At 53.9% G+C, this 26,985-nt stretch overlaps 1 protein-coding gene across 1 annotated transcript; it reads right to left on the reverse strand.

Annotated features, from left to right (window-relative positions):
• Positions 1-1,124: 1,124 nt before the first annotated feature.
• Bcor (BCL6 corepressor) lies at positions 1,125-26,325 on the reverse strand. Its single transcript, XM_048796524.1, is given in 14 exon segments — positions 1,125-2,281; positions 3,283-3,439; positions 3,623-3,700; positions 4,601-4,746; positions 5,871-6,037; positions 11,184-11,466; positions 11,468-11,660; positions 12,208-12,552; positions 12,943-13,206; positions 19,415-19,601; positions 20,106-20,159; positions 20,823-23,666; positions 24,643-24,721; positions 26,001-26,325. Coding segments are annotated over 14 exon segments (5,175 nt in total). The 5' UTR covers positions 26,087-26,325; the 3' UTR covers positions 1,125-1,989.
• Positions 26,326-26,985: the final 660 nt, after the last annotated feature.

Genomic DNA, 26,985 nt, shown 5'->3' on the forward strand with positions numbered 1-26,985 from the left:
CTCCCAAGGGAAGATGGCTGGAGAACCTAGCTGCAAGGGAAGCAAGTAGTTCCAGACTTCTAGACTCTGCGATGAAGGACAGGTGTTGAAGAGATGTGGGATGAAATCAAGGGCCAAGTGACAGTTCCCAGAGCAGATTCTTCAGGACTTCACTTGAGGCCAGGCAAGCTAAGGGCCACACAACCAAAGGAAGCCAGAAGGGAGAGTGACCAGCAAATATGGGGGTTTAGGAGAAACCCAGCTCCCCTGAAGATCAAGGGCTGGCCATTGTTTTGGTCAGAAAAGACCTGATGAGAATAATTTGAAAAAGAGAGTTTATTTGGGGGCTCACAGTTTCAGAGGTCTCAGTCCATAGACAGCATCCTCAGGGCTGGAGGTGACACAGGACATCATGGAGGAAGAGTGTGGCAGAGGGAAGCGGCTCACATGGTGATCAGGAAGCAGGGAGACTCCACTCTCCAGGTACAAAATATAGACCCCACAGCCACGCCCCCAGTGCCACCTCCTTCAGCCATACCCCACCTGCCGCCAGTGACCACTGTTAATCCCATCAGGGGATTTATTCTCCTGTAAACCTTCTTGCATTGTCTCAAACACAAACTTTTGGGGGATACAACAGCCATGATGTGGGACTGCTGCAGGTCAAGGTCAAATGCAACGCAAGAGCCTGCCAAGGCATCAAAGGAGATGAACGGGGAAGAGAAGAACCAAGGACAAAGATTGATATCTAAGAACTGCGCTCCTGGAATAGGACTCTGAATCCTACTCTGAAGGCGATTCCTCTGAAATCTTGTAGTCAAATTTTCTTTTTCTTTGGTGCTAGAGATTGATCCCAGTGGTGTTCAACCACTGAGCCACATCCCCAGCCCCTTTTGTTTTGAGAACAGGGTCTCGCTAAATTGCTTATGGCCTCAGTAAATTGTTGAGGCTGGTCTCAAACTTGAGATCTTCCTGCCTCAGACTCCTGAGTCACTGGGATTACAGGCATATAGCTTCCACTTTGGTGTATGGAGACTATAAGTGGTTCAAAAGTTATCCATAGAGAAAAGATCAACCTCATTTAAAAAAAATTACCGACAACAACCACCACCCTTTAGGAATACATAGGATGCAAGATACTACCGTTTTCTCCTTTCCTCAACAGTTTTATTGCCTTTTAAGAAAATTTTTGTAAAATATAAATACAAAGGCAGAGAATTTACTTACAAAGTTAAAACACAGATTTCAAACATAAACACACAATCCAGAAAATTTTAGTTTTATGTACATCTTCAAGCAACCTCAACATATTATGTTAGTTTTCAATATTTTACAGAGTACAGAAAAAAATAGCTCAAAGTCTTCTTTAAATAAGAGCATAAAATGTTTAAACATATAAACAATCCGGTTTGATGCGTGAAAACTAATTTCACAGCTTTTAAATTAGGATATAAAAGTTTCATACAATTAGTTGTCGTGTGTGGATATGGTTTGGGTTTATATTACACACTACTGGATCACATCCAGTAGCATTTACCTGGCCCGAGCAGGTGCTCTGTAAACAAAACATAAAAGGTACAACTCCACCAAGTGCCTTCACCCAATGCGCCCCTGCAAACCAACCACACGGTCCTGACCACACGTGACACGGTTACCCACCGCGTCACCAGAGCTTTGTATGAAATGAAATCAAAGTGTGCAGCTCCTTGACAGCTTTTTTTTTCTCCTTAAAAAAGAACAGAAAACAAACAAATGTTCCAAGTAAAAACATACATATCTCAAAGCACTGGAAAGTAAAGAAACGTTATAACAACTTCGTAAAAACCGACTTAAAAGATTAAAAAGAAAAGAACAGGTTTCTAAGTCCTTCTGACTGGAGTAATTTCTCTTATATAAAGAAGAGATATTTTCATATGTAATAGTGTCCTTTCTTTACAGAAATAGTCGTATTATGACACATATGCACAAGGGTTGACACTATGACACACTGTACACGGGGCGCCTGCGCGCTCACCAGTAGTCCTGGGGTGCTGTGTCGCTGGGGTGCAGCCACTCCACGGACGAGCCCAGCAGCGTCTGCAGCTCGCTGGTGAACTCCACCAGATCCAGCAGCTCCTTGCTTTCGGGGTTGAAGGCTTCCAGGTCTTTGGAGCAAGAGAACAAGAGGCTTGCAGAAACCTGCCGGAAGAACTCTGCCTCGGCGATCGTGACGATTTCCACGTTGGGAAAATTGCAGCGGAATATGCGGGAGGACATTTTCAACTTCTTGAGAACATCAGAAAGCAGCAGCCAGTTCCGTGGCCTGCAAAAGAGCAAGACGAGCGGGTGAGTTTCTTGGGAGGCTGAGGCAGGAGGATGGCAAGTTGGAGGCCAGACTCTGTGATTTAGTGAGGCCCTAAGCAACTCAGCGAGACCCTGTCTCTAAAGAAATATCCACTTAAGAAAGCTCAGGGCTTCCACTGCTGATGGAAATTAACTGGCTGAGTCCCACTCATCCAGCCGATCGCCACTCTGTCCATGTTACTGGGGGAAGCAAGTCCGCATCCCAACCTCTTTGACCTCTTCACAGACTCTCACCAACAGAGCATGATAAACGCAGAAGGCCTGCATCCCACCCTCTATCCCTCAATCTTTCTGGAGTGACATTTTAAGAAGGTGTTACATTCCTTATATACACCCTGCCACACTTTCCGATTTCCGTCACTATTTGTGATGGCATACATGTTCACAGCTTCAGCGCCTGAGAACCACCTTACTCATGAAGCACCTTTGGTAGCACGAAGGCACAGCAGCCTGACTTGGACACCCCAAGACACTAACTACCCAGATCATAGGGGCCAGACTGGACCTAATCAAATCTGAGGATCAAGATTCCCCAGTGTCACATATCCTTAGGTGAGAAGGTAGTATGTCACTGAAGGCCATCAGACCTCAAATGACTGGGAGGGCCCTATGGTGACCTATTGGAGTCTGAAGAAGGTGGTGCCTACCAGGAACCCCTTTTCCAAAGTGTTCAGTGACTTAAGTATCCAAAATGCCGACTCTTCTGTGAAATTCTAGCTACTGACTTCAATGCCCCTTGGTCTCGTGAGGGTGACTCGAACCTTCAACTGAGAGCTATCTGTATTCTGCTGCACCGCCCTGGTCAGCTTAGTCAATCTGACGTGTGCCCTTTGTGGAAGAGGCTGATGGCAGTATCTGAGGTCCATGGACATTTGAGAACTCACCCACCCACCCGTCTGCTTACAAGGGGCCTCTCCCTCCCGCCACCCATGTGTGGCCCCACCCGAGAGCCATGCTCACCCCTGAGCAACGGACACTTGGATGTTGTAGCACGGCAAGAGGGGGCTTTCTGAAAACTCAAATTCAAACACGTCGCTGTAGGAGTCGTCGTCGTCATCCTGGTCTTCAGGACCTGGGGGGTTTGCTAAAACATCATATCCGCTTTCATCATCGGGTTCTAATATGGGGCAAGAGAGAGAGGGGGAGTCGGTTAAACTAGAACGAGGGGGGTCCTAAATAGCAAGATTCTCTCCCACTGGGCCCTGCTTCTGCTGCCCACCGCCCCCTGCCCTCGCCCACAGACTAGACCCGGCCAACCCATCCCCTCCCCCAGAGACCCCAGGAAAACAAAGCTGCTCACCACACACGGAGCTGCCGTAGAACTCCCAAGTGCCACTAGAGTCATCATCACTGCTACCCTGGAGGTCATTTAAATAATCTGCAGAGAACAGGAAGAAAAACAAGACAAAAACCTCCAGGTGAGAACAAAATGATGTGCACATGGGGGGGGGGGGGCACCCCTGCGCAGGTATTTTGTCCTCTCAATTCACAACAGGCTGGCATGTCCCTTCCTGTCTTCCCATTTTGATCACCGACGTGGTATCCGCAGCCCTGTTCTCTGTGGTGTCTGACAAGATCTGTTCACCTCTTTTCCCAAAGGCACAGATCACCCTGGCCCCCAAAACCAGAGCTAGACTGGGGAGTGATGGGGTCTTCCAGCCTCACACGCCAAAACAAAGTAGCATCTTCTGCATGGACCCTTTCTTTGATGCGCTGAGCAACACAAGGTAAACAAGGCTGGGCAGAAGAGTCTGGTAAGGAACTGAGCTGCAGTGTCTGGGGGCTGAGAAGACGGGTCAGTCCAAGACCATGCACCGCAAAGTGACCCAAAGAATCTCGCTCAGGGGACGTTTGAGTCATTTCACCCAGACTCATGATGTAAACCCCAAGAGCCATACTCTAGTGAAAAATGCATTTGAAGAAAATGCAAATAGGTTTAGGAAACATTTTAGAAGCTTCAAGCAAAGAGATCAATTGGCCTTGCTAGCATAGGGTCACCTCATACCAAAGGCCCAACGCCCGGCTGCTGTCGCTCAGAGCTTTAAAAAAACCCAGCCTTTTTGGTTTCTGCCCTGTCACATCCCAATCTAAAAGTAGCTCCTACCATCTGACTTGTGGCGTTCCTTGGCAGGAAGAGTCTGGTAAGGAACTGACTTAGTGCTAGGGATGGAACCCAGGGCCTCGTCCGTGTCAGGCAAGAGCTGTACCGCTCAGCCACACCGGCCGGTGGCCCCCAATCTAACTTTTGGATGAGAACATTGCTTGGGCTCTGTCATACCTGTGAGAAACTTCTCCATCAGTTCGCTGTGGGTCATTTTCATGATGGTTCTACCTGAGTATGTAGCCAAAGTGGGGTCAGCACCATAAGAAAGAAGCAAGCGGACAATTTCCAAGTGGTCGTTCTCCACGGCATCATGCAGAGGCCTGGGGACAGAGGTGCGACAACATTCAGACTGGGCCCGTGCCACTTCCTCCCAAGTAGTCTCATTTAGTAACAGGCACACAGGGCACACGGGTGCCACAGGCTGCTGGGCCTCCTGGGTGTAGTATCTCACCCAGGAGGGGAGTAAGGTGAGCAAGGTCGTTGCTTTTGCAGAAGGGGAGGCTGAGGCACAGGGACGGGCCCAAGGCCCTGCAAGTAATTACTGTCATTTTGACACTTGACCTCAATCCCAGGCCTAAGGAGGTTGTCAAGCCTAAAATAAGTCTTCTCAATGATCTGCAATAGCGATTCACCAGGTAAAGGAAACTGACTGGGATTAAGAGAAAACAACCCAATCATCACAGAGGCCAAGGCACAAGCCATTACTATAGCATCCAATGGGGGCGGGGCGGGAATCCACCACGCCCAGTGTCCAGTGCACAGACACTGTTCTGAAAGCCTGGCTCGGGCCACACACTGACCAATGATGCACAGGGCTAGGTGAGGTGTGTCCTCGGGAGGGTACAGAGCCCTCCCACTGCCCCCAGCCGCACCCCATTCTGAGGGAATGCCAACTACCAAGTGCAGAAGACCCGAAGCTTCTGTGTGGCTCCTTCAATGAGTATCCGGGAACCCCATTGCCCTGCCTCCAGGCGGGGCCCTAAGGTGCTGGAGCCAGGAAGAGGCTTGAGCTGACTCAGACCAGGGCTCCGACCAATAAACTGAGGTCAAGGACAGGGCGAGGGCCAGGGCCTGGGATGTGGGTGGTGAGGCAGGTCCTGTGGAACCGGTGGAGGGAGGGCAGTTGGTCTCTGTGACTTGGGACTTCCAGCTCACAGATATTTTTTAAGTAGTGATTTCAGAGAGGGTGATAAGCAGCCCAGGGTCTTAAAGGCCACACCCCTGACCATTCACACAGACCTTGATGTTTTCGGGGCTCTGGCCCACGGGAGCGCTGCAGCCCTGGCCAGGAGTGGGACGTTTACATTCAAATAGGCCAGAAAGGTCTGTTTGATTCAATTCAAGAATTCAATTCCCTCTGTGGTTCTTCCAGAGGTTTCCTCGTACCCTGAGACCCACTGTCTGGGCCCTGCTGGGCCAGGCCAAGGGAAGACACACTACTGACCTGGTTCCATCCTGGGCACTGCAGTTGACATCAGCGCCATATTCAAGGAGGTGTCGCACGATGTTGAGCCATCCTCGAGCACAAGCTTCGTGCAGGGCACAGTAACCTGCGTTGTCACGGTGATTCACATCACAAATCTTGTTCTCCAGGCAGTACAAGACCACTTCCTGTGGGGTGGAGATGGGAGACACCACTGGATCACCACAGTGACCTCACCAGGGGAGACTGCTTTGCAGTATTCAAAGACTCACACCCCAGGGCCCCAGAACCCACGGTGGCTTGGCCAGTTCATGGATGGTGTCATCCAGGGCTCTGTAGCCACTGACTTTGAGACCTGGCTCGGAGCCAACGATGCTTCAACTTTTTCAGTCTCCATTTCCTCCTCTGAAGGAGCCCACACCCAGGGCAGTGAGAGGGTGTAAGCCGACTCACAAAAATTCTTAGCCTAAGCAAGGCCTGGGTTTCTACTGCACTACACAGTTCTTTCTTTTCTTTTCTTTTTTTTTGGTACCGGGAATTGAATCCAGGGACGCTTGACCACTGAGCCACATCTCCAAGCCTTTTTTTTTTTTTTTTAATTGAGAGACAGGGTCTTACTGAGTTGCTTATGGCCTTGCTAAGTTGCCGAGGCTGGCTTTGAACTCATAATTCTCCTGCCTCAGCCTCTTGAGCCCCTGGAATTACACACACACAAAATCCTTAACCCAGTTTCCAGCATGAGGTCAGAGGGATTCAGCTGCTACCATTTCAAACAAAGCATTAGCAGGAACAAGGGCATTCTCATTTCTCAGGCCACTTAACAGGCAGGAGTGGGGGGCACAAGTCTAAATGAAAAGTGGGGTGAGACGGGCACAATGGGGCACGTCTGAACTCCCAGCGGTTTCGGAGGCTGAGGCAGGAGGATCACGAGTTCAAAGCCAGCCTCAGCAACCAACAAGTTACACAGTGAGATGCTGTCTCTAAATTTAAAAACTCAAAATAGGGCTGGGATGTGGCTTAGTGGTTGAGTGCCCCTGAGTTCAATCCCTGGCACACACACACACACAACAACAACAAAAACTCCCCAAACCAGGATGACCAAGGCAGAACATCCCCCCAACACAGGAGGTTAACCAGGACAGAGAGGTGCGTTTATAGGTTCAACAGATGGCAGAGGGTGTGTCTAGCTTGCTCAAGGCCTGGGTTCCATCCCCAGAACCTTGGGGGGAGGGGGGATGACATAAAGTCTTCACACAGCCCCACCCCCACCTTCCTCCACTGTCCCCCCCCCCTCGGCTGGATCAATACAATATTTTCTTATTTACTTAAGCTAATGACAGGAATCTGGTAGACCATGGACGACAACCTACACATTTCCAAAATGAAACAAAACGAGCCTCCCCTCCCCCCCTTGCAGAACGCACTCTGTGTCAACAGTTTGCATGAGAATCACTGGTATTAATCTTCCTTCTTTGGCGTGTTAAAATATTAATATGAACCGCTCCCAGTAAGCCGAGCAGTAATTTATGCAATGCTTTATTACCTTGATTAAGAAAGTTTTAAAACACACTGAACACTATCTGCTACCAGAAATCAGGTTTCACTATTTCCTGATGCGCCATGCCCAGCGGAGAGCTGTCAGGGTCTGAGAATGGGGGGGCGTCAGAGCGTGTGGGGGGCCTGACACCCGGCCACTGGGGAAGGGGGAGCCCCGCGGTCTCTCTTAAACTCTTAGGTCACTCATCTGTAAGGCCACCCAAGGATGTGAGGTGGGTTCTGGAAAACCTTTTGTGCCCTTTTCTAAGACAAGAAAGGCGAGGGCTTGCTTGGGTGCTAACTAGAATGTTCCAGACCCCCCTCCCATATGAAGCGAAGGCTGCACACACACTGGCCAACCTGGCCACCCGTGCCCTGTTGCTTCAGATCACTGTGACAGCTCCCTTCCCAAGCAAGAGGAGGAGGAGCCGAGGCGTGCCCACGGAAGCATCTTCCTTGGCGTCCTAACCTGCCAGAAAGCCCACAGTCCTCTGAGCTCCCCGGCCACCTGCCCTGAGCGCTGGTATCCAGGATACCGCATGAAGCCGCTGCTCTTTTAGCAGGCCCTCCCGAGCCGGCCTCGAGTGGATGGCTGCAAGCTAATGAGTTGTGCGCCCCAGCCAGGGAGAGGCCCCGGCAGGTGACCCGGGAGCAGTTCTGAGCTCGCCGACCGCTGTGCACAGATCAATTTCCGTGGGTCCCGGCGGCCTGCCTGGTGTCCTCCCAACCCGAGGGTTATTTGTTCTGACAATTATGGCCTTCACCTGGAAACCTTCACGGCCACTAGGGCTGATGGGAGGGAACCTCCAAGCGAAGGGCCCCGGAGCCGAAGGGAAGGCACCTGTTCCTGGAGGAAGCAGGAGCCATCCCCAGGCGGGTCCGCTGGGAAGCACTACTGGGCACAGTACTGCCCCTCTGCCCCGGGTGGCCCACAGCAACCTCAGCGCTCAGGAAGAGGAAGGGGAAGGGCTCCTGCTACACTCGGAGACTGAGTTAACCCCAAGTTCAATGAGCATGAAGCCCTGGGCCTGGCACTCAGGCCTTCCGCTACCTGGTCTGCTGGGGAGATTCCAAAGCCCCAGCCAAGGGCCCGGGATAGAGGGCTGGGGTCCAGCTGTGACCACCATCCCTCCGACCCTGTCTATTGGGGTCAAGAGGGCTAAAGGTGCGTTCCTAGCTGGCTTCAAAGATGGCGCGACCGCTGTTACCAACACAGAGAGTGGCGAAGACGCGTTTCTTGGCTCCTTTTCTATGCTGGAAATGGGAACAAGGAAGGCAGCCCTCCTGTTCCCAAACAAAATCAAACTGTTTTTGTTGGACAATTTTGTTAAGCAGCTATAAGCCGAATGCCATTAACCGCAAAATGTAACCATAAAGGCCATAAACCCGACATTGTTAATTAATTAAATGCCTCATTAACTTTTTTAAAAACATGATTTATTCAATTCATAGAAAATTTAACCACCACCACTAAATGCACAAGCAAGTGGTTAAACACTGGCATTTGAGCCCCAGAACCAGGCCTCCCCAGCAGGAGGGAGAGGTTCCAGGGGGTCTGGTCTTTCCGGAGGTCTAGTTAAGACAGAAAGGGAGAGGGTGTTTCTAGGGAGCCAGAGGAACAGGGAGGAAAGCTCCATTACCTTTTGGATTCCTGGGGGTAGCTTTTATGCAAAGTGGGAAACAATAAGACCCCTGGGAAACCACTCCCAAAGCTAGGGTTCCAAAGGCACCTTACCCAGGAAAGGGGTATGTAAATGGCTGCGTGGGCATAGCCCACCAGCCAACATTGCCAATGCTGCCTCACAAATCAGGAGAGAAGCTTTATCTAGTAGTTAAAACAATTGGCAAGAAGAAGGGTGACCTGTGACATTTACATACTGCAATTTACATTTGAAGCAGGTGGGGAGTTGTCCTTATGCAAACATTCCCAAGGCCATTAAAGGCTCAGTAGCCTAAAAAGTGTAGTTCAAGTTCTCCTTGGTCTAGGCCCTCAAACCCACCCACTGGAAGTAGGAAACTGTACCTCAGAGGACACAGAAGGGGTGAGACTGGAGCAAAAGAAGCCAAGATCAAAGGTCAGGCCAGAAACACCCCCACCCCACCCCAGGGACACAGGCTCTGGCTGCCCTCCCTCCCTCCCTCGCCCTCAGTGCTTGTGGGAAGCATAAGTCACAGTCAGTGGTGGGTGGCCTTGCTCCTCGGAAGGCAAGGCCTGGCACCTGCCCTGTTCTCCTAGCTCAGCTTGTGGGGCATGGATTGGTTGCCACTCAAATTTAATCCACAAGTAACTGAACTAATTACCAAGTCCTTCCAGAGAGTTCTTGCCAAGATCATCCAGACATTCCCAAAGAGACAGGAGGTACAAACAATGGCACATACAACCCAAAACACCCTGCTGGCACTTCAAAGGACTGTCCTGGAGGTGAGAAGCAACTTCCAAGTTGCTACCCTTTCGGCCATGCCTCTGGGGTGGGCTCTAGGTCAAGGGGTGACCTGTGGCTTTGGTGAGCCCCAAGAAAGTTCCAGGAGCCAGGTGAGGTGGCGCATACCTGTAATCCCAGTGGCTCCGGAGGCTGAGGCAGGAGGATCGTGAGTTCAAAGCCAGCCTCAGCAACTTAGATAGACGCATCTCAAAATAAAATATAAAAGGTCTAGGGATGTGGCTAGGTTCAATCCCTAGTACCCCCTCCCCCCAAGAAAAAGAAAAAGAAAAAAAAAAAGGGTCAAGGCACAGTAGACAGCAGCAGAGTCAAGATATGGGAGCCAGGCTCCTGCGAACGCCTGGGCCTCAGCGCAGCCCGCCAGCAGCCTCCACCTGGGCACCCCTGCACCTCCCCGCTCGGCTCCCCGAGCTGCAGTTTATATTCCCCATCCAACTCCCAGAGGACTGATGCCAGCATCAAAACCGCCTTGGCCCTGTGGGCCTTTACACTACAACTTCAACTGACAAGTGTGTGGTGGGGAGGCGCGCAGGGGCCGCTCCAACCAGAGCTAGTCTGGGGGGCTGGGGTTCAGAGCCCTGCTGATTATTATCTCTCCAAGTTGCTGAAGCCTTTGGGGGCTCAGTTTCCTCATCTGATACGGGGGATAGGGGGATAATACCAGTAGCTATGACACAAAGGTGAGTGCCTTGTGATCATGTGGGCTTAGGAAAAGCTTGCAGTCCCTATGAGCTATGGTGGCCAAGGTCAGCCCAGCCAAGCCAAGCCAAGCCAAGCCAAACCTGCGGGACAGGTGGTGGGAAGGAACAGTGAACCTGGGGCAAAGCCCGGAGGCTACTCATTAAGACACCACTCAGGTGGGCCTTGCCTTCTCCCACCTCAGAGGGCCAGTGCCCCAACCCTGCACAACCACTTTGTGCTTGTCACGGAAGGCCATCCCCTCCACCAGCAACAGCACAAGCAACTCCAAAACCAGTCTCTTCCCCTCTGTCTGGTCTCTCCCCTCGCACATCTGAATCCAAAGGGCGCATTCAAACTTCCCCCAGCTGCGAGGCCCGGGTTATGTCAGACTTTCTATCAGAGGCGAGGGAGTGAGTGGGGAGGCCAGCAGCCTACCTGCCCGCACACACCTGAACATCAGAGGGGCCTTTCTTTTCCTACTGCCACTGAACAAGCCAAAGACACAGCAAACCAGCTGACACCAACATCCTGCTGCCATGTGGCCCAGCCCCCTGATGCGGGGGTGGGGTTTGGGCTGGTCTCCAAATCCCCCAGCCCCAGCCAGCGCCCCCAACCTGAAGCTGCCACCGCCTCTGCTGGGCGCAGTGGAACCCAGAATGCCCGCATGGACACTCACCTCATAGCCAAGACGGGCTGCCCGCTGCAGAAGGGTCTCCCCGGCGTTCTTGTTGACAATAAGCCTCCGTGCCTCTGGTGGCATCGGGCGCGACTGGGTGGTCTCCTGTGGGGAACTGGCGCGAGGCAGCTGCGTGGACTGGGGGGCTGGTAGCAACTGCTGCAAGCGGTCCAAGGGCTTTGGCTCCTGCTTGGCCGGTGACAGATCGTAGTCCGAAGTGGGCTCCGGCCGCTTTCGGACTCTCCGGACAGTCACCTGTTAGGAAATCAGGTGGAGCACACTTGAGTCGGTGTCCCTTCAACACCCCCAGGCCACTTGCCCTCCTGCCCCCAGAGTGTAAGNGGCTGTCTTTAATTTTCTGCTGTTTGGCAGGAGGCCTCGAGGCCGGCGTGCAGCTTGGCTGAGTCTGCTTTCTGCCGCTCGCGTTGCTGGATGAAAGGCTCTTCATGGGCGGGGAGCCGGAGAACACAGGCAGGCCTGCAGACGGGGGCGGGCGCAGGGACAGGACAGGGACAGAGAGGCAGGCGTTACACAGCTGTAGCCGGTGCAGGGAGAAAAGCCCATTGTGAGCACTGATCACTGGAGCGGCTTCAGTTTTTAGAGATATACCAATTATGTTTTCAAAGCATTAATATTTTAATTATCCCACATTCAAATGGCAAATAGGTTAACCCACAAGATGCCAAGTGGCAAGTTTCTTCAAAGGGCCAGGACAAGAGGACCGAAGCCAGCTCTCCAGGCTCGGCCACCCCATCCACAGGGAACCCGGGGACTGGTAACTGGAGACAGCCCGAGGTTGGCAAGGCCCCGGGGCCACCCACACTTCCCTTCCTGCCGGGCCGTGGGGTAGTCAGGAAGGAAGTGGGGAGGGCACAGGGAACGGGCTGGGGCATGGTGACAACTGTGCCCGCCACCTCCTAGTCACATTCAACTTCTGGGGCCTTGGTCCCACTAAGAAGCCCCTCCCACAGCAAGTGACCTGCCCTCTAGAGTAGGGCCAGTGGTCGAGGTGGCCCCTGCCTACCTTGCTCGTTGTCGCTGGACTTGAGGGACTCTTCCGTCCAGCCTCTGTTGCCCTTGGCCTCTGCCCTTTTCCTGGCGGGTTTCTCTTCAGTGGTGTTATTCCCCTGGGCTGTGACCTCAGGCTGAGTGGCCTGGGTCACTTCCTTCCTGCTTTGGCGGCCAGGTTTGCTCTCTGCTGCGGACACCTGCTGCTCCCAGCGTTCCCTAAGGTGCAGCAGGTGGCGTTGCTTTTTAGGATGGAGCCCTGTTAATTCAATGCACACCTTCAGGTTGGTCAGCTCACTATAATGTGGGTCTTCTAAGTGGTTAGAGGAACTGTTTGTCATTTCCCTCTCAGGCCAGTCATCTAATGGAGAAATAACTACAAATTAATCAAAAAGCCCCCTGGGGGGAGAACAAACCGTCTTACACATCACTAATGGGGTGGGGGAGGGGAGGGATGCGGTCAATGTCAGCTGGAGCAGGTCACCTATTTTGTCTTTGGCCATCTCTGGGCTGGGGCTGGCATGTGCCATGGGGGGTGGGGAGGGAAGGGGGCAGTGGCTTCCCAGGGCTCCAGGGTGGGGGCTCGTGGAGGTGGTGTGGGAATGGCCATGCTCACTGCTGTGCCCCGTGGCCCCCCTCTCAGATGCTGTCTATGGGGCCAGCGCGCCACACAGGTCCGCATCTCCTGGCCATCCGCCGAGGCCACATGCACAGGCCTCCCGAGCAGGCAGCCGAAGCTGGCCGAGCTCACCTTTGGGGACCCGCCTTCGCTTGGCTTTCAGCAGAGGGTCCTCTGTCAGCTCTTCCGCAGTGGTCTTAGTGTGGCTGCTGTCACCTGAGACTTTGCGCTTCCTGTCCAGCCGGAGGGTGGGACTACCGGGCACCTCGGCAGCCCCCTGCTCAGAGGAGGGTGGCTCGCTCACAGGCGGCCTGTCCACCAGGTACTTCTCCACGGGGAGGTCTTTGTCCTCTGGGGCTTCAAAGGGATCATGTTTGTTCCCAGCAGTAAACTCGCCTATAGGGATGGGGGACGAGAAGATGGGAATGCAGGGTTGAGACTGAGGTCCGCACAAGATGGCGGGGCTAGAAGAGCAGGCAAGACCACCACACCCAGGGTAACCTGCTACCCTTCTTGGGGGATCAGGGTCCCCCTGCATTAGCACAGAGTAGAAGGACACTTGGCAAGCAGATCAGCAACTACAGCAGCAAGCAAGGCCTGGGCGCCAACCCACACTCTCTCTCTCTACCTTTTTGCAAACGGGGCATGAGGGGCGTGAGGAGGCAGGTGAGGTGCCGCCACTTTGAAAGCGCTTGAGGCCTCTCAGCAAGACCCAACCAAGCTGGCCAGGCTGCAAACATCTCTATGGAAACCTTTGTTGAGGTCACTGTTTTGAAACACACGAAGGGCTGATGTAATAAAGACACTAAATACCCTCCCCAATGTCACCTATGGGACACATACCACCCATGTTCTCTTGGGTCAACAGGAGAGACAGTGAAGAAAGAGGACAGGGAGGCGGGATGTTGAGGACCAGGAGGCAGCCCAGGGCTGCAGAGACGGGCCAGCCCAGCCAGGCGAGGACTCTCAGCACACACCCAAGTTCAGAGACAGCTCCAAAGGGTGCAATCTGACAGCCAACACAGAATGCCTAGCGCTAATGCTAGGGGCTGTTCCAGTTTCCGGTCTGATATAGGGGAGCCCCCACGGGGACTCTGGTCTTGTCTACAGACAAGACACCCCATCCCCTTCAGGGCTGGCCGTGTCTGGATGGCCTGGTCAGGCCAGTTGCTTGCAAAACTGCTCACTCAGGCTCCTGTGGGGCCACTTCTGCTTCTTAAACTTGGCCTATCAGTGCCGGGGCGTGGGAGGTGGGTGCTTCTTTCGATCAGCCCAACATCAACATCCCCTCCTGCTTTTGCTCTAGTCCAAGAAATAACCATTGACTGCTCTGGTGTCCCCTTTCAACCCCAATTTACAATGAAACACAAATAACCATACAGCCACCACAGTATGGTTAGGGTGTTCACCCTTGGCCCATGAAAAGGATCTCCACATTCCCAATGGTGGGAGTCCACTGTCTTGGGAGCACCGAGCTGATCCACAAAGTCAATTTCGGGTGAACCGCTAAGGGTGAGCCTCCCAAGGTGATCTCGGCTCTCCTTTCCTCAGCCCGTTTCAAATACTCCTCCTCGAGATCAGCCCTGCTTCTGGCCACCTCGGTTTCTCCGGGGCATTGCCAGTGTCTAGTGGTGGTTGGCTGCACAGAAAATTTCCAACTTCACCTTGGCCTTGACTTGCCCGCACTGCTGCTGCTCCCTTTTGTTCTTTTTGGTACTGGGAATTGAACTTTCTCGCTCTACTATGAAGCCACATCCCCAGCCCTCTTCTATGTGTTTCCTTTTATTTTGAGACAAGGTCTTGCTAAATTGCTGAGGCTGGCCTTGAACTTGTGATCCCCCTGCCTCCGCAGGTGCTGGGATTACAGGCGCCTGGCTAGCCTGTGTTTTCAATGGCAGAAAGGCCCCTGCAGGCCCGTGCCTGCTCTCACTGACGAATGGCTGCACCTCCCCAAATGCTCTCCATGATGATGATGCATCATGTGCACCAGGAGAGTGGAGCCTGGGACTCAGCAGCCAGGCTCCCTGCAGGGAATAGCTTGGTGGGCCTCTGGAGGTGCATACCAGCCCAGGATATGGCCAAGGCTGGCCTGTCATCATGGTGGAGTTGAGACAGAGATAGGCAGCAGCCAGAAAAGACACTTGGGGGCCTAACCCTCCTGTCTAAGCTCACATGGGTGCCACACTGAGCTTGGCAGGGCACATGGCGAGGGCTGGCTGGGGTCTCACTTGTAGTGCTCTGTGACTCTCTTAAGCACTCTGGCAGTAACAGGGCCACTTTACAACTCGGCCCCCTTTGGCTGCAAAGTGGCTGCTTAGGCAGGATGGTAAGATCCTGCAGGGCGCTTCAGCGCACGCTTGTGATCGCAGCAGCTCCAGAGGCTGAGGCAGGAGGATTGCGAGTTCAAAGCCAGCCTCAGCAACTCAGGAAGGCCCTAAGCAACCCAGTGAGACCTGTTTCTAAATAAAATACAAAGAAGGGCTGGGGTTGCGGCTCAGAGGCCAAGGGCCCCTGAGTTCAACCCCTGGTACCCAAAACAAACAAAAAAACGATGCTAAGCTGCCCTCGCTGACCAGCCTGACATTAGCCCCAATATTTTAAACTTCTAAAGTGTACTCCCTCCCCTCTAGTCTTTCATAGAGAAGATGATCCAAACCGGGTAGCTGGCAAGGAGACTGGGTAGTATCACAATGCCTCCAAGGTCAGTGTCAAACAGCAGCTTAGCCAGTGTGGGGTCCTCCCGCAGAACACACCCTCCCCCAATCAGTAAGGATCTTACAGTCCCGGTTCGTGTCACACTATTCCCATCGCAGGCCTGGGGTAGCTCCCTGTGTTTCTAACAGTCTGGCCCTGGTTGAAAGGGTCTCTCTCTGAGGGGTTTTCAACTTAAATTTTCAGCCTCACCGTCAACTTCCTTAACAGTGGGATGAGTAGATCACACCCACTCGACCTTTTAGGAAAACTGCCAGTATCTTCCACCCACAGGAAACCACCTGGAAGACTTGAGATCACCTACTTCCCGGCGCAGGTGGTGACCTAAAGGACCTGTCTCCCTGCTTGCTGAACAGGAGCACCCCATGAGATGAGAGGCCTTGTTGCCTGTCTCTGCTGGGGTCCTCCATCTGGGAAAAACTGCCCACTGTGGGGGCAGGTGAGGAGGGGTGCACTGTGCACTCGCCTCCCCACTGTTTCCCATTCATCTCAGGCTGCTGCTCCTGTGCCCTGCAGGCCAGGGCTCACCATGTGGCCAGTCCCCTCCTGCCTTGTCCTGAGGGGCCAATACCTGAGGTTCCCCATCCCAAACTATTGCCAGTCGCCGAGACTGCGTCCTGCCATAGCGCGGCCGCTTTCTCCTCATCTCTTCCCAAACTGGGTCTATCCTCCCCCTCCCCCTATGTCTCTGGGGACAAAGATTCCAACTCCCTTGAGTGAGGCTGCAGATGAAGCTCCTTGGGAGAGCTCTTGCCTAGCATATGGGAGGCCCTGGGTTCCCTTCAGTGAAGCCCCCCCCAAGACCTTATGTTAGGGTCACCTTCCATGAGCCAATAATAATCCCAAAGAATATCCACCCTGACGGCCCAAGGTGCACCTGGCCACCAGCTATGGGGAAAGCTCCATGTCACATTCCTGCACACCTTGAGTTGGACCTCCTCAAAGGGCGCTTCTCCAGTCACTAGGTACAGGGTCACCTCGGGGGCAAAGGGGTGGGTGCACAGGGGGAAGGCAGACGGGGCGTGGGGTCTGGACCCGTGGGCTCCCTCACTACGATGCCATGCTCTTGGCCCTTCTCAATGTGGGCAGCCATGTCCCCTTGGTCACATGATGTAGGCAGATGTAGCCATGACTGTCGTTCATGGTTTAGCACTTGCTCCCTGCAGCACTGTCATATGACTTGCAGCACATACATCCCATAATCTATCATGGTTGTGCCATAGCAGTACCTCTCAGAAGCATCGCCATGGCAACATTTACAAGTCACCGTGGCAACAAAGCGACTTCACCACTGTGGCAGCCATGCCCAGTGAGCCCTACACAACACGTGAGAGCTGGAGGCTTTGGGGGGGTCGCCCAAGAGGTCACTTCAGTCTGCGGACAGCCCCACCACTGGCAGCGGAGGCTGACCTTGCTGCGACTGGCGCCCACCACAGCCAGGGCATTGGTGTCTCTGCTCCAAACTCAACGTGGGTCACAGACTCGCTGGTACTCTCCTGACGGGGAGAAGTGTCACAAGCCAGGAAGTCCCGCGCAGCCCCCCTTGACTCAGGGACACAGAGAGTCACCCCTGTTCAGCAAAAAAGGGGTCAAACGGCCCCTTGTCCCTTCTCCTGTCTTCAAAATGCCATTGGCGCTTCCTACCAACGAATGTGAGTGTGGGGAGGCCTCCTTGCTCATTTGTTCAACCTCTAAAATAAAAACTGGGGGGCTGGGGATGTGGCTCAAGCGGTAGCACGCTCGCCTGGCATGCGTGTGGCCCGGGTTCGATCCTCAGCACCACATACCAACAAAGATGTTGTGTCCGCCGATTACTAAAAAATAAATATTAAAAAAAAAAAAAAACTGGGCCCAGCACCCCTGCTACCATAACGAAGAAATGAAAGGGACAGTCTGGGGGAGGTGTCCTATACCCTACTGGTGCACCCCGCCTCCCGTAGGCATACAGTTTGGCTCCTGCCCGCGGTGACACGCGGGAGAAGACAGTGGAAGAGACCCAGGCAGGCAGGAGGGCCACCCGAGGCGTGCTGTTCATTTGCGCCTGGATGGCTCCAGCAAGTGCGGTCCCTGAATGAGGCGGTGGCAGCAGCACTAAGGGAAACGACTCCTGGTCAACCACAAATCCCACGTCCCTAGAGGGTCTGGAGATGACGACCCACCTCCTTCTTCAAATGAGCCCCGCACCTTCCCAGCCCTCCTCCTGCCCTCTCTGCCACTGAGAAGCACCGGGTGGACTCCTGGCTCCCCAGCCCACGGGGCCTTGTGCTGCGGGCCCAGGAACAGAGCAGCTGTGTGCAGCTGGGACGGGCTTAGGGGACAGGGAGGAATCATCCAACACTCGCTCCCTGCCAGCACCCCGTTTCAGGCCTCCAGGTTCAGCAGGAGAAGGGAGGGACGAGAACCTCTGGGAAGCAGGCAGGGGCGGAGGGCTGTACTCACGTTTGCCTTTGAGGGCAGCAGTCACCCTGGTTTGGCAAGTCCCCACCCCTTCCTCTGGAGTCATTTGCCATCCACTCACAACACAGAGGGGCTTCTCCTCTGGGGACAGACGGCCCTTCCACAAACACCTTGCCTTCGAGTCCATCTCAAGCCCATGTCGCCCACGGCTCGGGTCTGAGAAACCTTCTCAAGAGCCAGTGTTTCCCAGCAACTTAGAACGAAGGGTGGCTTCGTGCCTGCCCCAGGACAGCAGGAAGGCAGTCTCTGTCACTATGCCTAAGAGTGACCTGGACCCTCCAGTGCCCCATATATCCACCCTGTGAGGTGGTGTGTAAGGCAAGTTCAGGTCCATCAAGAGATCCTGCCGCCTGCGGAAGGCCACCACTCGCTAGCAACAAAACTAACTTCTTCAGGACTAACTCCCAACAGAGGGGTCCCGGTGTAGCCCAACCTGGAGCCTGGCCAGTGGCCTCCATTGCACCGAAGGCAAGAAGGGCGTGCTCTGGCACCCCCATCCCCGAACACAGATCTCCCCGCAACTCCATCAGGCACGGCCAAGTGTGCCAGGAGCACCAAACCCACGGTGACTAATGGAACGAAGCTCTCAGAGGCACCCAGTATGTGTGACCAACCTGTCTATGGAGGGTTTTGTACCCACCCTCTTCCATATTCACCCAGACACCAGACTTCACCTTGGTGAGAAAAACATCTGAGGTCTGTCGTTCACATGCGTGTTCAAGAATGAAAACAAAACCTTCTCCAATAGACGCCAAAACCTCTCTTGTCCTGGGAAGTCTCAGGAGTGACTGCCTAAGTCAACCCCCAGTGCCTGTTGCGACTGCAGAGTGTCCTGAGGACACTTTCAGCCCCCATTTCACCTCTAGGACATAAACCACCTGTCTGGTGGACAGAGCCACCTCATGCATATGCCACGTTCTCTTGGATTCTGTTGCCTACTCCCCAAAATGGCAAATGCAGCTAACGGCTGAGCTCACTATGGTGTGTTTCATCGCCCTCATCCGGGTTCCGACAAAATCTACACCTCTGGAAGGAGAAAACGGGTGCTCTCCATTCCAGAGCAGACTGGTCCCCGTGGGTGCCAGCAGTGCCATTCCACCACTACTGACCCCTACCACGAGTGGCCTGTGGCCTGCAGTGTCCTGGAGTGTCGCTAACTACAGGACCAGGTATTTCTCTGAAAAGATGGGTCCCAGGAAGAGTCTTTTGCAGTCACCCCATTCCTATCTACCTGCTATGACATTTGAAAAGACTATTAGCCCTTCCTTGCTTCCAAAGGTGGCAAAACAGCCCACGTCTCCAAGTCACCACCAACTGGACCTCGGGCCACCATCCACAAGGGGCTTCCTCTCGCCTCCCCAGGTGCCAGGAGCAGGGTGGCCCCGTTCTCTCTCACCCACAGGGTACCACAAGCCAGCCGCTCGGTTTAACTTACATCGCTCGCTGTCGTTCTGGTCGGCAATGGCCTCCTCCAGGGTGACCGACTTTGGCTTTTTGTCCTGATTTCCTTTCAACCTTTCCCAGTCGGCTGGGCTGAACTTGCACACCTCGGAATCTTTGGTTGCTGGGTGGCCACCTTCTCTCTCTTTCATCTCCAACTCTGAGAAGCGCATCATTGCACGCTAGAAAGAGAACGGAGACGGGAGAAAAAAAAAGAGAACATACACCTTACCATGAGAGCGAGTTCACGCGCCTTACACTAAAGGAAAGTAATTTCAAAGAAAAGTTTGCCCAAAACCAACCACAATTTACGAGATACAACTCAGATATTTTAAAGTTTAACAGATAAAATTTAAGAGTATCTATATGAAAGTAGCCACACATTCTTTATCCATAAAGTCGTGTGTGTGTGTGTGTGTGTGTATAGATACAGATGTGGTGTGTATGCATATCCACACATACACTGTTGCAGAGACAGACATTCTCTTTGGAAGGTAAATAAAACAAAACAAAAACACAACGCAAAGAAAACAAAAGAAAAAAAAAAACACAACAGAAAGGAAACAAAAATGCACAATGAATAAAGACGACCATGGCCCACAAACTTCCCTTTGTATATTTGGAAATGAAATTTAACTCAAAAAGGTTTATGGAAGATTCTAGTAATAAAAATTTGAAGAACTGACCTCACAGTAAGCAGCAGGTAGACATAAAATACTGTCCTCTTGTAATCCTTCCATCTATGTAATTAAAATGGGCACTCAATGGATCATTTAGATAACTTCATCCATTTTTATAAGCATAAACCAATTTTTTTCTTAACATTGCAAAACAATTTGGCTTTATTCATCTTTTAATTAAAAGTAAAATATCTTAAGGAAATTCCTACACAACATCTATCATAATTCACTAGCAAATTAAATACATACTCTATCCCTTTAAGCGAGCTTTCTTTTTCTCTTTCTTTTTGGTGAAAAAAAACTGCAAGATTCCCATAGACATGCGGCTGCTACACATCTCCAGCAAGTATCAAGTAAGGCATTCTAGGCAGCGCTTCTATCTATTTGTTATCTTACAGGCAGAGAAATCAAAGCAATTGATAGGTAAACGTCATGCAGTCTTTAGACAGCCTTCATAATAATTAAAACTTATCAGCATTCCAGTGGAGTTCTCTCATAATCTACAGAATAATCTTAAAAGTATCCAGACACAGGAAGCTCGGCTCTGAAGAGCTGAGCTACCACTCCCTCTGAGCACCCTTGCACACATTCAAATCACCATAAGCTCCATTAACCCAATCTGCCTGCAGCCCTGCCCTACCCGACTGCCCCGCCCCCAATCCTCTGTGCACATTACAAAACTGACAACCAATAAAGGTACTGAGACGCGGGCGGGGGGCTCACCTGCAGTGCCCGCTGCTCCCGGCTGAGCTGGCTGGAATCTGCATACAGTTCGGTCGTGACACACTTGAATCGGTCCCCCACGTAACCGGCCGAGTTGGCGATTCTCTTGGCCAGCTTAGATGGCTTTGGTTTCAGAACTTTGCCATCGTTGGATTCGGCCTCTTCAGCTCCATCTTTGGTATAGGTGGGGGTGACGTCCACACTCGGAGGGGCGCCACCCATGCAAAATGGTTTGGGATCCTCTTGGCTTTTACCAAAAGTCACGGTGGGGCCGTCGCTCCCCAGAGTTGGCTCCAGGAACGGAGCTGCGACCGGCATCCCCAGGCTCTCCTTGTTGGCTCCTGCGGGAGCGCTGTCCTTGCCCACGCTGAACACGGGCTGGCCTGAGGCCTGTTTGAAGGCGTAGGCCTCGTGGAAGTCGCCGATGCGCCCCAGCTCCTCTCTCAGGGCCATGAAATCCCGGTGCTGCTGCAGGCCCGGCTCGGCCGGGGGCTTGGCCGGCTCTGCGCTCTGGCCAACGCTCTCGGCCGCAAAGCTGGGTTTGGACACATTGGCCTCCGTCTTGGCATCCGATTCTTCTCGGAGGAGGTCGACGTAGACAAGCTTGTCGCTTTTGACGACCGTCTTCCCTTGACTCCAGCTAGGGTTCGGCTTTGGGGTCTTGTCGGCGGGAACCTCAGGGTGCAGCTTGCTGCTGTTGGCTTCCAAGATCTCTGAGAAGCGGCTGCGGAGGGTGGGGTCCTCGTAGCGGGCTCTCTCATGGGACCGGGACCGCCTCTCTGGTTTCTCCTCTTTAGTGATCTCGATGGGGGTGTGCGGGATCAACATGGGATGTACCATGCCCAACCCCAGGGCGTCTTGGTAGGTCACAAACTCTGGCCGGCCTGTGGGCAGCCCGTAGGGCAGGCCAGGCTTTGGGGCAAGGTGCCCGGGAAACAGACTGCCATTGGGTAACAAAACAGGGTGAGGGTACACGGGTCCTTTGCCGTGTAAGGACAGCGGACTGATTGCGATGCCCTCAGGGGCCGGGTAAGGGAGGTAACTTCTGGGGTAGGGGATCGGTGGGGACCTGAATGCCTCGTTTGGAGACAGAAAGATGGAGCTTGGCGGGAGCCCGTTCTCGCTTGCTTTGAAAGTCGGTTCTGGGTTGCTGGCTTTGGCACCCTTGCTGCTGGTGCTGCCACCATGCTTGGCGGGCGTGGTCGGGGGCTGGCCCACGTGCTGAATGACGGACGGCGTGGTGTCCACGGAGCTCCTGCTGGTCTTGGTGCCATCTGCATTGGCATTGGGCGCTGGCGATGCCGAGGCTGGGCGGCCCGCGCTCGACACTGCCCCTGACACATTAGTGATCACGGCGTCTGTGCCACCCATGCGGGGACACGAGGAGCTCCGCTGCTGTGGTATGGCCCAGTCCAACGCCTTGTTTTTCAGCGACATGCTTTTGCCATTGGTCTCCTCGTTGGGACTTGGCCCCGGCACCACCCAGGATGAGGGCGCAGTGCTAATGATCTCAGATCTATAGATAGCACAGCCATTTCCTGGAGGAGATAATGTTTCTTTTGGAATCTCACTTCCGGACAGCACGAGGCCGCTTGCAGCCCTGCTGTGAACCAGCACGGTGGGGGCCATCTTCTTCATGTGGTCAGCTTTGGAAGCATCCACATCTACGACTTTAGAAGACAAGTCCAGCGGCTTATCTGTGACGTCTTTGGTAACGGTCTGCTTCTCCAACAGAGGCGGCGAGCCCCCGTCCTTTCTGTCTTGAACCGTTGTCTTCCGGGTGTGCCCAGGCACCGGCTGGGCACCCTCTCCGCCCTCTGACGCTTTGGAATACTTGCCGTTGGAGAGCCGGCTCATGGGGAACTCGCTGCTGACCGTCATGTATGGCTTCGACAGGGTGACCGAGGGGGAGGTGGACAGCCTGGCGTAGTGCTTATGGAACTCGGAGTAGGTGTCTGCGGCAGGCTGGCTGGGAAGGTGGACACGGGGCGAGGGCCGCGGCGACGGAGGCAGCAGGAGAGCGGAGTCCCCTGGCAAGCCGCTGGTGACCGCCTTTGCAGAGGGCACCCTGGGCTGTTTGCTGTTCTGGATGTGGGGATAGGCGTGGGAATCGACGGGGTTCCCGGGACTGACGCCCATCTTCCACGGGAGGCTTTTGTCTGGGCAGTGGACGAGAGGCGGGATGGCTGGGGAGGCCGAGGGCGTAGAGAGCCTCATGGGAGAGGCCAAGGACGAAGGGATGTGGGGACTGACGTAGTGGGGCGGCGGCAGGTAGAGAAAGCGCTCCCCGTTGGTGCACACGGGGGAGTACAGCGGCTGGGCCAGGCTGTAGGACTGCTGAGGTAGCAAGGCCTTGTACATGTTCAGGGAATACTTATTTGGCGAGTCGAGGAAAGGGTAGATGGCTGGCGTGGCGCCCTCCATGTAAGGGTTGACCCAGGGCAGCCGCAGGTAACTAGCACCATTGATGTTAAGAGGGCTCTGTTTGTCGCTGGTGGGCCTGTCCAAGCCCAGGGTTTCTGCTGTGGCCACAGCACTTTTTTGTATTCCAGGCGGAGTTTTGTACATAGCACTGAAGCCATTGGGGGCCTTTCCGGAGACGGAGGGCGGCTCCACGGTCTCGGGCGTATTGGGCTTGAACTGCATCTCTGGATTCCTTTCCGAAGAAAATCCGAGGCCTCCGAGAGTGCTCGCAGCGGCCTCCCGGCCCTTCTCGGAGCCCAGTCCACACAAGCTGGAGTACACAATGTTTCCGGGGACCCGGAGGCCTTCCCGGATGAGGCTGCTGCGGTCCATGCTCAGCGCAGCCAGGCCATCGATCCGATGGGCCGTGCTCGCATCCACCTTTGCAGAGAAATGGACACGCCAATTACTTGGGACAGTCATTACAAAAAGCAGTAGCACTACCCTGAAGAGACACCCCCAGCTGGGCCCCAGGACATCAGCCTTAACATCCCCACCGGAAAAGGTTGAGGGCAGGAATCCTGAGGCTCACGGCCCCTCACCCTGGCTCACTCCAGTACCGTGAAAACACAAAGCCTCCTCCCTCTGGACTAGAGGCCCACCCGTTCATTCAGCCATCTATGAACTCTGGACAATTCACCCTTTCAGCAAAAATTCTTGACTGTAACCCAGAAGACACCAATCACAGTCTTCTCTGCACCCTCTCATGGGGCCCAGGGCTCTCTGGTCCCTCCAGGGCCCGGGAAGGTTTAAGGGGAGGGAGGAACGGTCACTTTGTTTTTCCCAGTCATAGGAAGGCATCACTGAACACGACAAGAAAACAATCTGCAGTGGGACACTGCAATGGACGGCTTTAGCTGTCTGATTTCTAAATCAATAAAGAGGCCAGGGGTCAAACTGTGGCTGCGTCTTTTGACTTCCTCTCCCTGGTGCCCAGAGACACAGTCGTGTTTTACATCTTACTGGAAAGGTAAACCCTAAGGGGATACTGGGAGGCTGGAAACTTACCCAGCTGGGTGCACCCGGGTGGCACACACCTCACCAGGACCTGAACCATGGGGGGGCCTCAGGGGGTGAAGCATGTCAAAAAGGGTACACTGGGTGGAGATGGGGCTCAGTGGTGGAGCACCTGCCTAGCATGCATGAAGCCCTGGGTTCATCCCCAGTACTGGGAGAGAAAAGCAAAACCCCCAAAATGGGTGCATCGCCCAGAGGGCAAGGCAGCAGGGCTTTCTATATGGCTTAGCCTGGAAGCCCTCCCTCGCCAAGCCCCTTAATGTCATGCAAATTAATGCATGATTGATTACAGATCACTGATATTCAGATATCACATCAACAGATGCCATTAATCTCTTACCACGTTGTGGTTCAAGGGGTTCTCTTCTCTCAGTTCCAATCTGGCTTTTGAAGCGTCACCATCATTTACAGGAATTTTCCTATTTAAAAGGACACAAACTTCATGAAAACATTCCTTACTGAATCCTTCTTTCCCAGATCTCCCCAGACCAGACCAGTTCCCACTAATCCCAGACTTTTGACTGTCCTTAACCCCCAGATGACCCACTTTGAAAGTTGCCTCCAAAACAGCGAGGAAAAACAGGAAAGGCCCGATAGTGGGGGACACCAATGGAACATGTCCCCGAGGAGAGCAAGTCAGAAATTGAAGCACATCTGTTTCTCCCAGGAGATGTTTTTTTCTCTAGAGAGGCGGCGTTGGCTTGGCCAATCCTCACTAGCCGTCCTGGAGGGCAAGTGTAATAACCCAAGCCGGGTGGAAGCCGGGAGCCTGCCGCCGGCCCCGCCACCAGCCACTTCTGTGTTAAGCACAAGGGCAGGCTTTCAAAACTTTTCCCAAAACAAAGTTAGGGACCATGTCCTAGGAAAATGGGTTTCCATGGCAACGATGAAGTCATATTCGACTGCCTTTATCAAAAGGATTGGGGGGGAGATACACACCACTATCACACAAATGTCAGCTGCTCCAGGCTGAAGAGGAAGCTACACATCTGTGCCAGGCTGCTGCGGCTGCCCTGGGACTTGTTATCAGAGCGCATCGATAAAGAAAGTGCTCCATGCCAACTTCCAAATCCCCAGGACAGAATCGCTGACAAGCAGCAGAGGAAAAGTTTCATCATTACCCCAAAGAGCCACTCGGGCCGTCTACTGTTCAGCAGGTCGCCTCTCCCCCATTCCCAAATTATTGATCAGGAAGCATAACAGAGCCGTCGGGCATCCGAAAAGCAGGGGCCAATGGCCTCACCAAACGGGCAGCACAGGGCAAACCCACAGCCCGGGCTCCACCGCAGGAAAGGGTGGCCATCTCCCCGTTTATTACTGAGCAAACTATTTGTTTTAAAAGCGCATGGAATGCCGATGCACCTGGGCCCACACTCCTGACATTTAGAGTTAAAGCAGCATCTAGACTGGGATTAATTCTCCTTCATAAATATGAAATAATAAATTAAGGACGAAAGTGCACGGAAAGGCCGCTTTAGGGGCTAATCTTTTAAAGGGCGGCAATGCTTCGCTGAGCCAGGTTGCCTGTTCCAACTGTAAATCAAGGGCCGCCAGCCAGGCAGGAGATGGCTCTCCCCCAGCCCTGCCGGGGCCCCTGAGGCTGTGAGGTGCTCTGCAGGCTGTGAGGTGCTCTGCTCAGGAGTGCAGGGGAGCAGGGGAGCTCTCCCTCCCCAGGCCCGGCCGGGCATGCGCCTTCACCTGTCTTCGCTAGTCCCACACATGCGGACCCGCTCGCTGTTCATCCAGCTGTGAACGTTCCCATACAGGGGGGTTGCTGAGAGCATGTCGTCCTCTTGGATGGCAGCTTGCCTTCAAGCGTCTAGTCTGTTTCAAAAAGAGAAAAAGGAAAAAAAAATTCGCAGGAGGTTGAGGAAAGCGAAGTAGAGAAGGCCTCTCTCAAGGCAACCCGTACAGGCTGTGCTGGATGGTCTACAGATGGCCGCAGGAGGACCCACCTGACCCCCATATCCAGCCAGGGGGACGAGGCTTCCCTGGCAGGGGGCAGTGGGGGAGGGCTGCAGATTAAAGGGAAACAGCCCATGTCACTGCGCCAGCTCTCCCCTTTCCCAGCCTTTCAAAGTGTACGGTGGTCAAGAAAGAAGCATTCATTCTTGCCACTTGCTACAGAAGGAAGTGTTTATCCAAGGGTGGGGTGGGGGGGGCGCGCGCTGTGGCAAGAGCCACAGGGACCAGTGCCGTGGGTGCCAGATCACTGGCAAGCATGCACTGACCCTCCCTGGGGCTGTCGTCGGAAGGCACAAGAGCACAAGAGCGAGGTGCTGGCGGCAGGTCCAGGGCTCAAACTCTGCTGGGTTCCCAGGGCTGCATTTCCAAGGTTGCTGCGTGTGCAACTTCCAGGTGGAGGGTGAAACCGGGGCGGGGGGCTGCCGGGCTGCCCCACCAGAGCCCTAGATTAGATTAAGCACCTAACCCGGGTGGTTTTGCCTGGGTGGTTCTGCCTTGGAGCTGCAGAGGGAGGAGGCTGAGTAATTCAATGACGCCTGCTCGCTGGGGACAAGAAATCATTAGCGAGCGCAGAAGTCTTTGCAGCCCAGGCTGATGGGCTGGGAGCCACTGGCACATGGGAGAGCTGGCCAAAGCCACCCATTGCCCACCTCCGGGGAGGGGAGGGCTGCCGAGGCGGAGGAGCCCAGGCCACCGCCCCCCCTTACCTTCTCTGCCC

The sequence above is a fragment of the Marmota marmota genome, unplaced genomic scaffold (genome assembly GCF_001458135.2).
Source record: "Marmota marmota marmota unplaced genomic scaffold, marMar, whole genome shotgun sequence".
In the NCBI taxonomy this organism is placed as follows: Eukaryota; Metazoa; Chordata; class Mammalia; order Rodentia; family Sciuridae; genus Marmota; species Marmota marmota.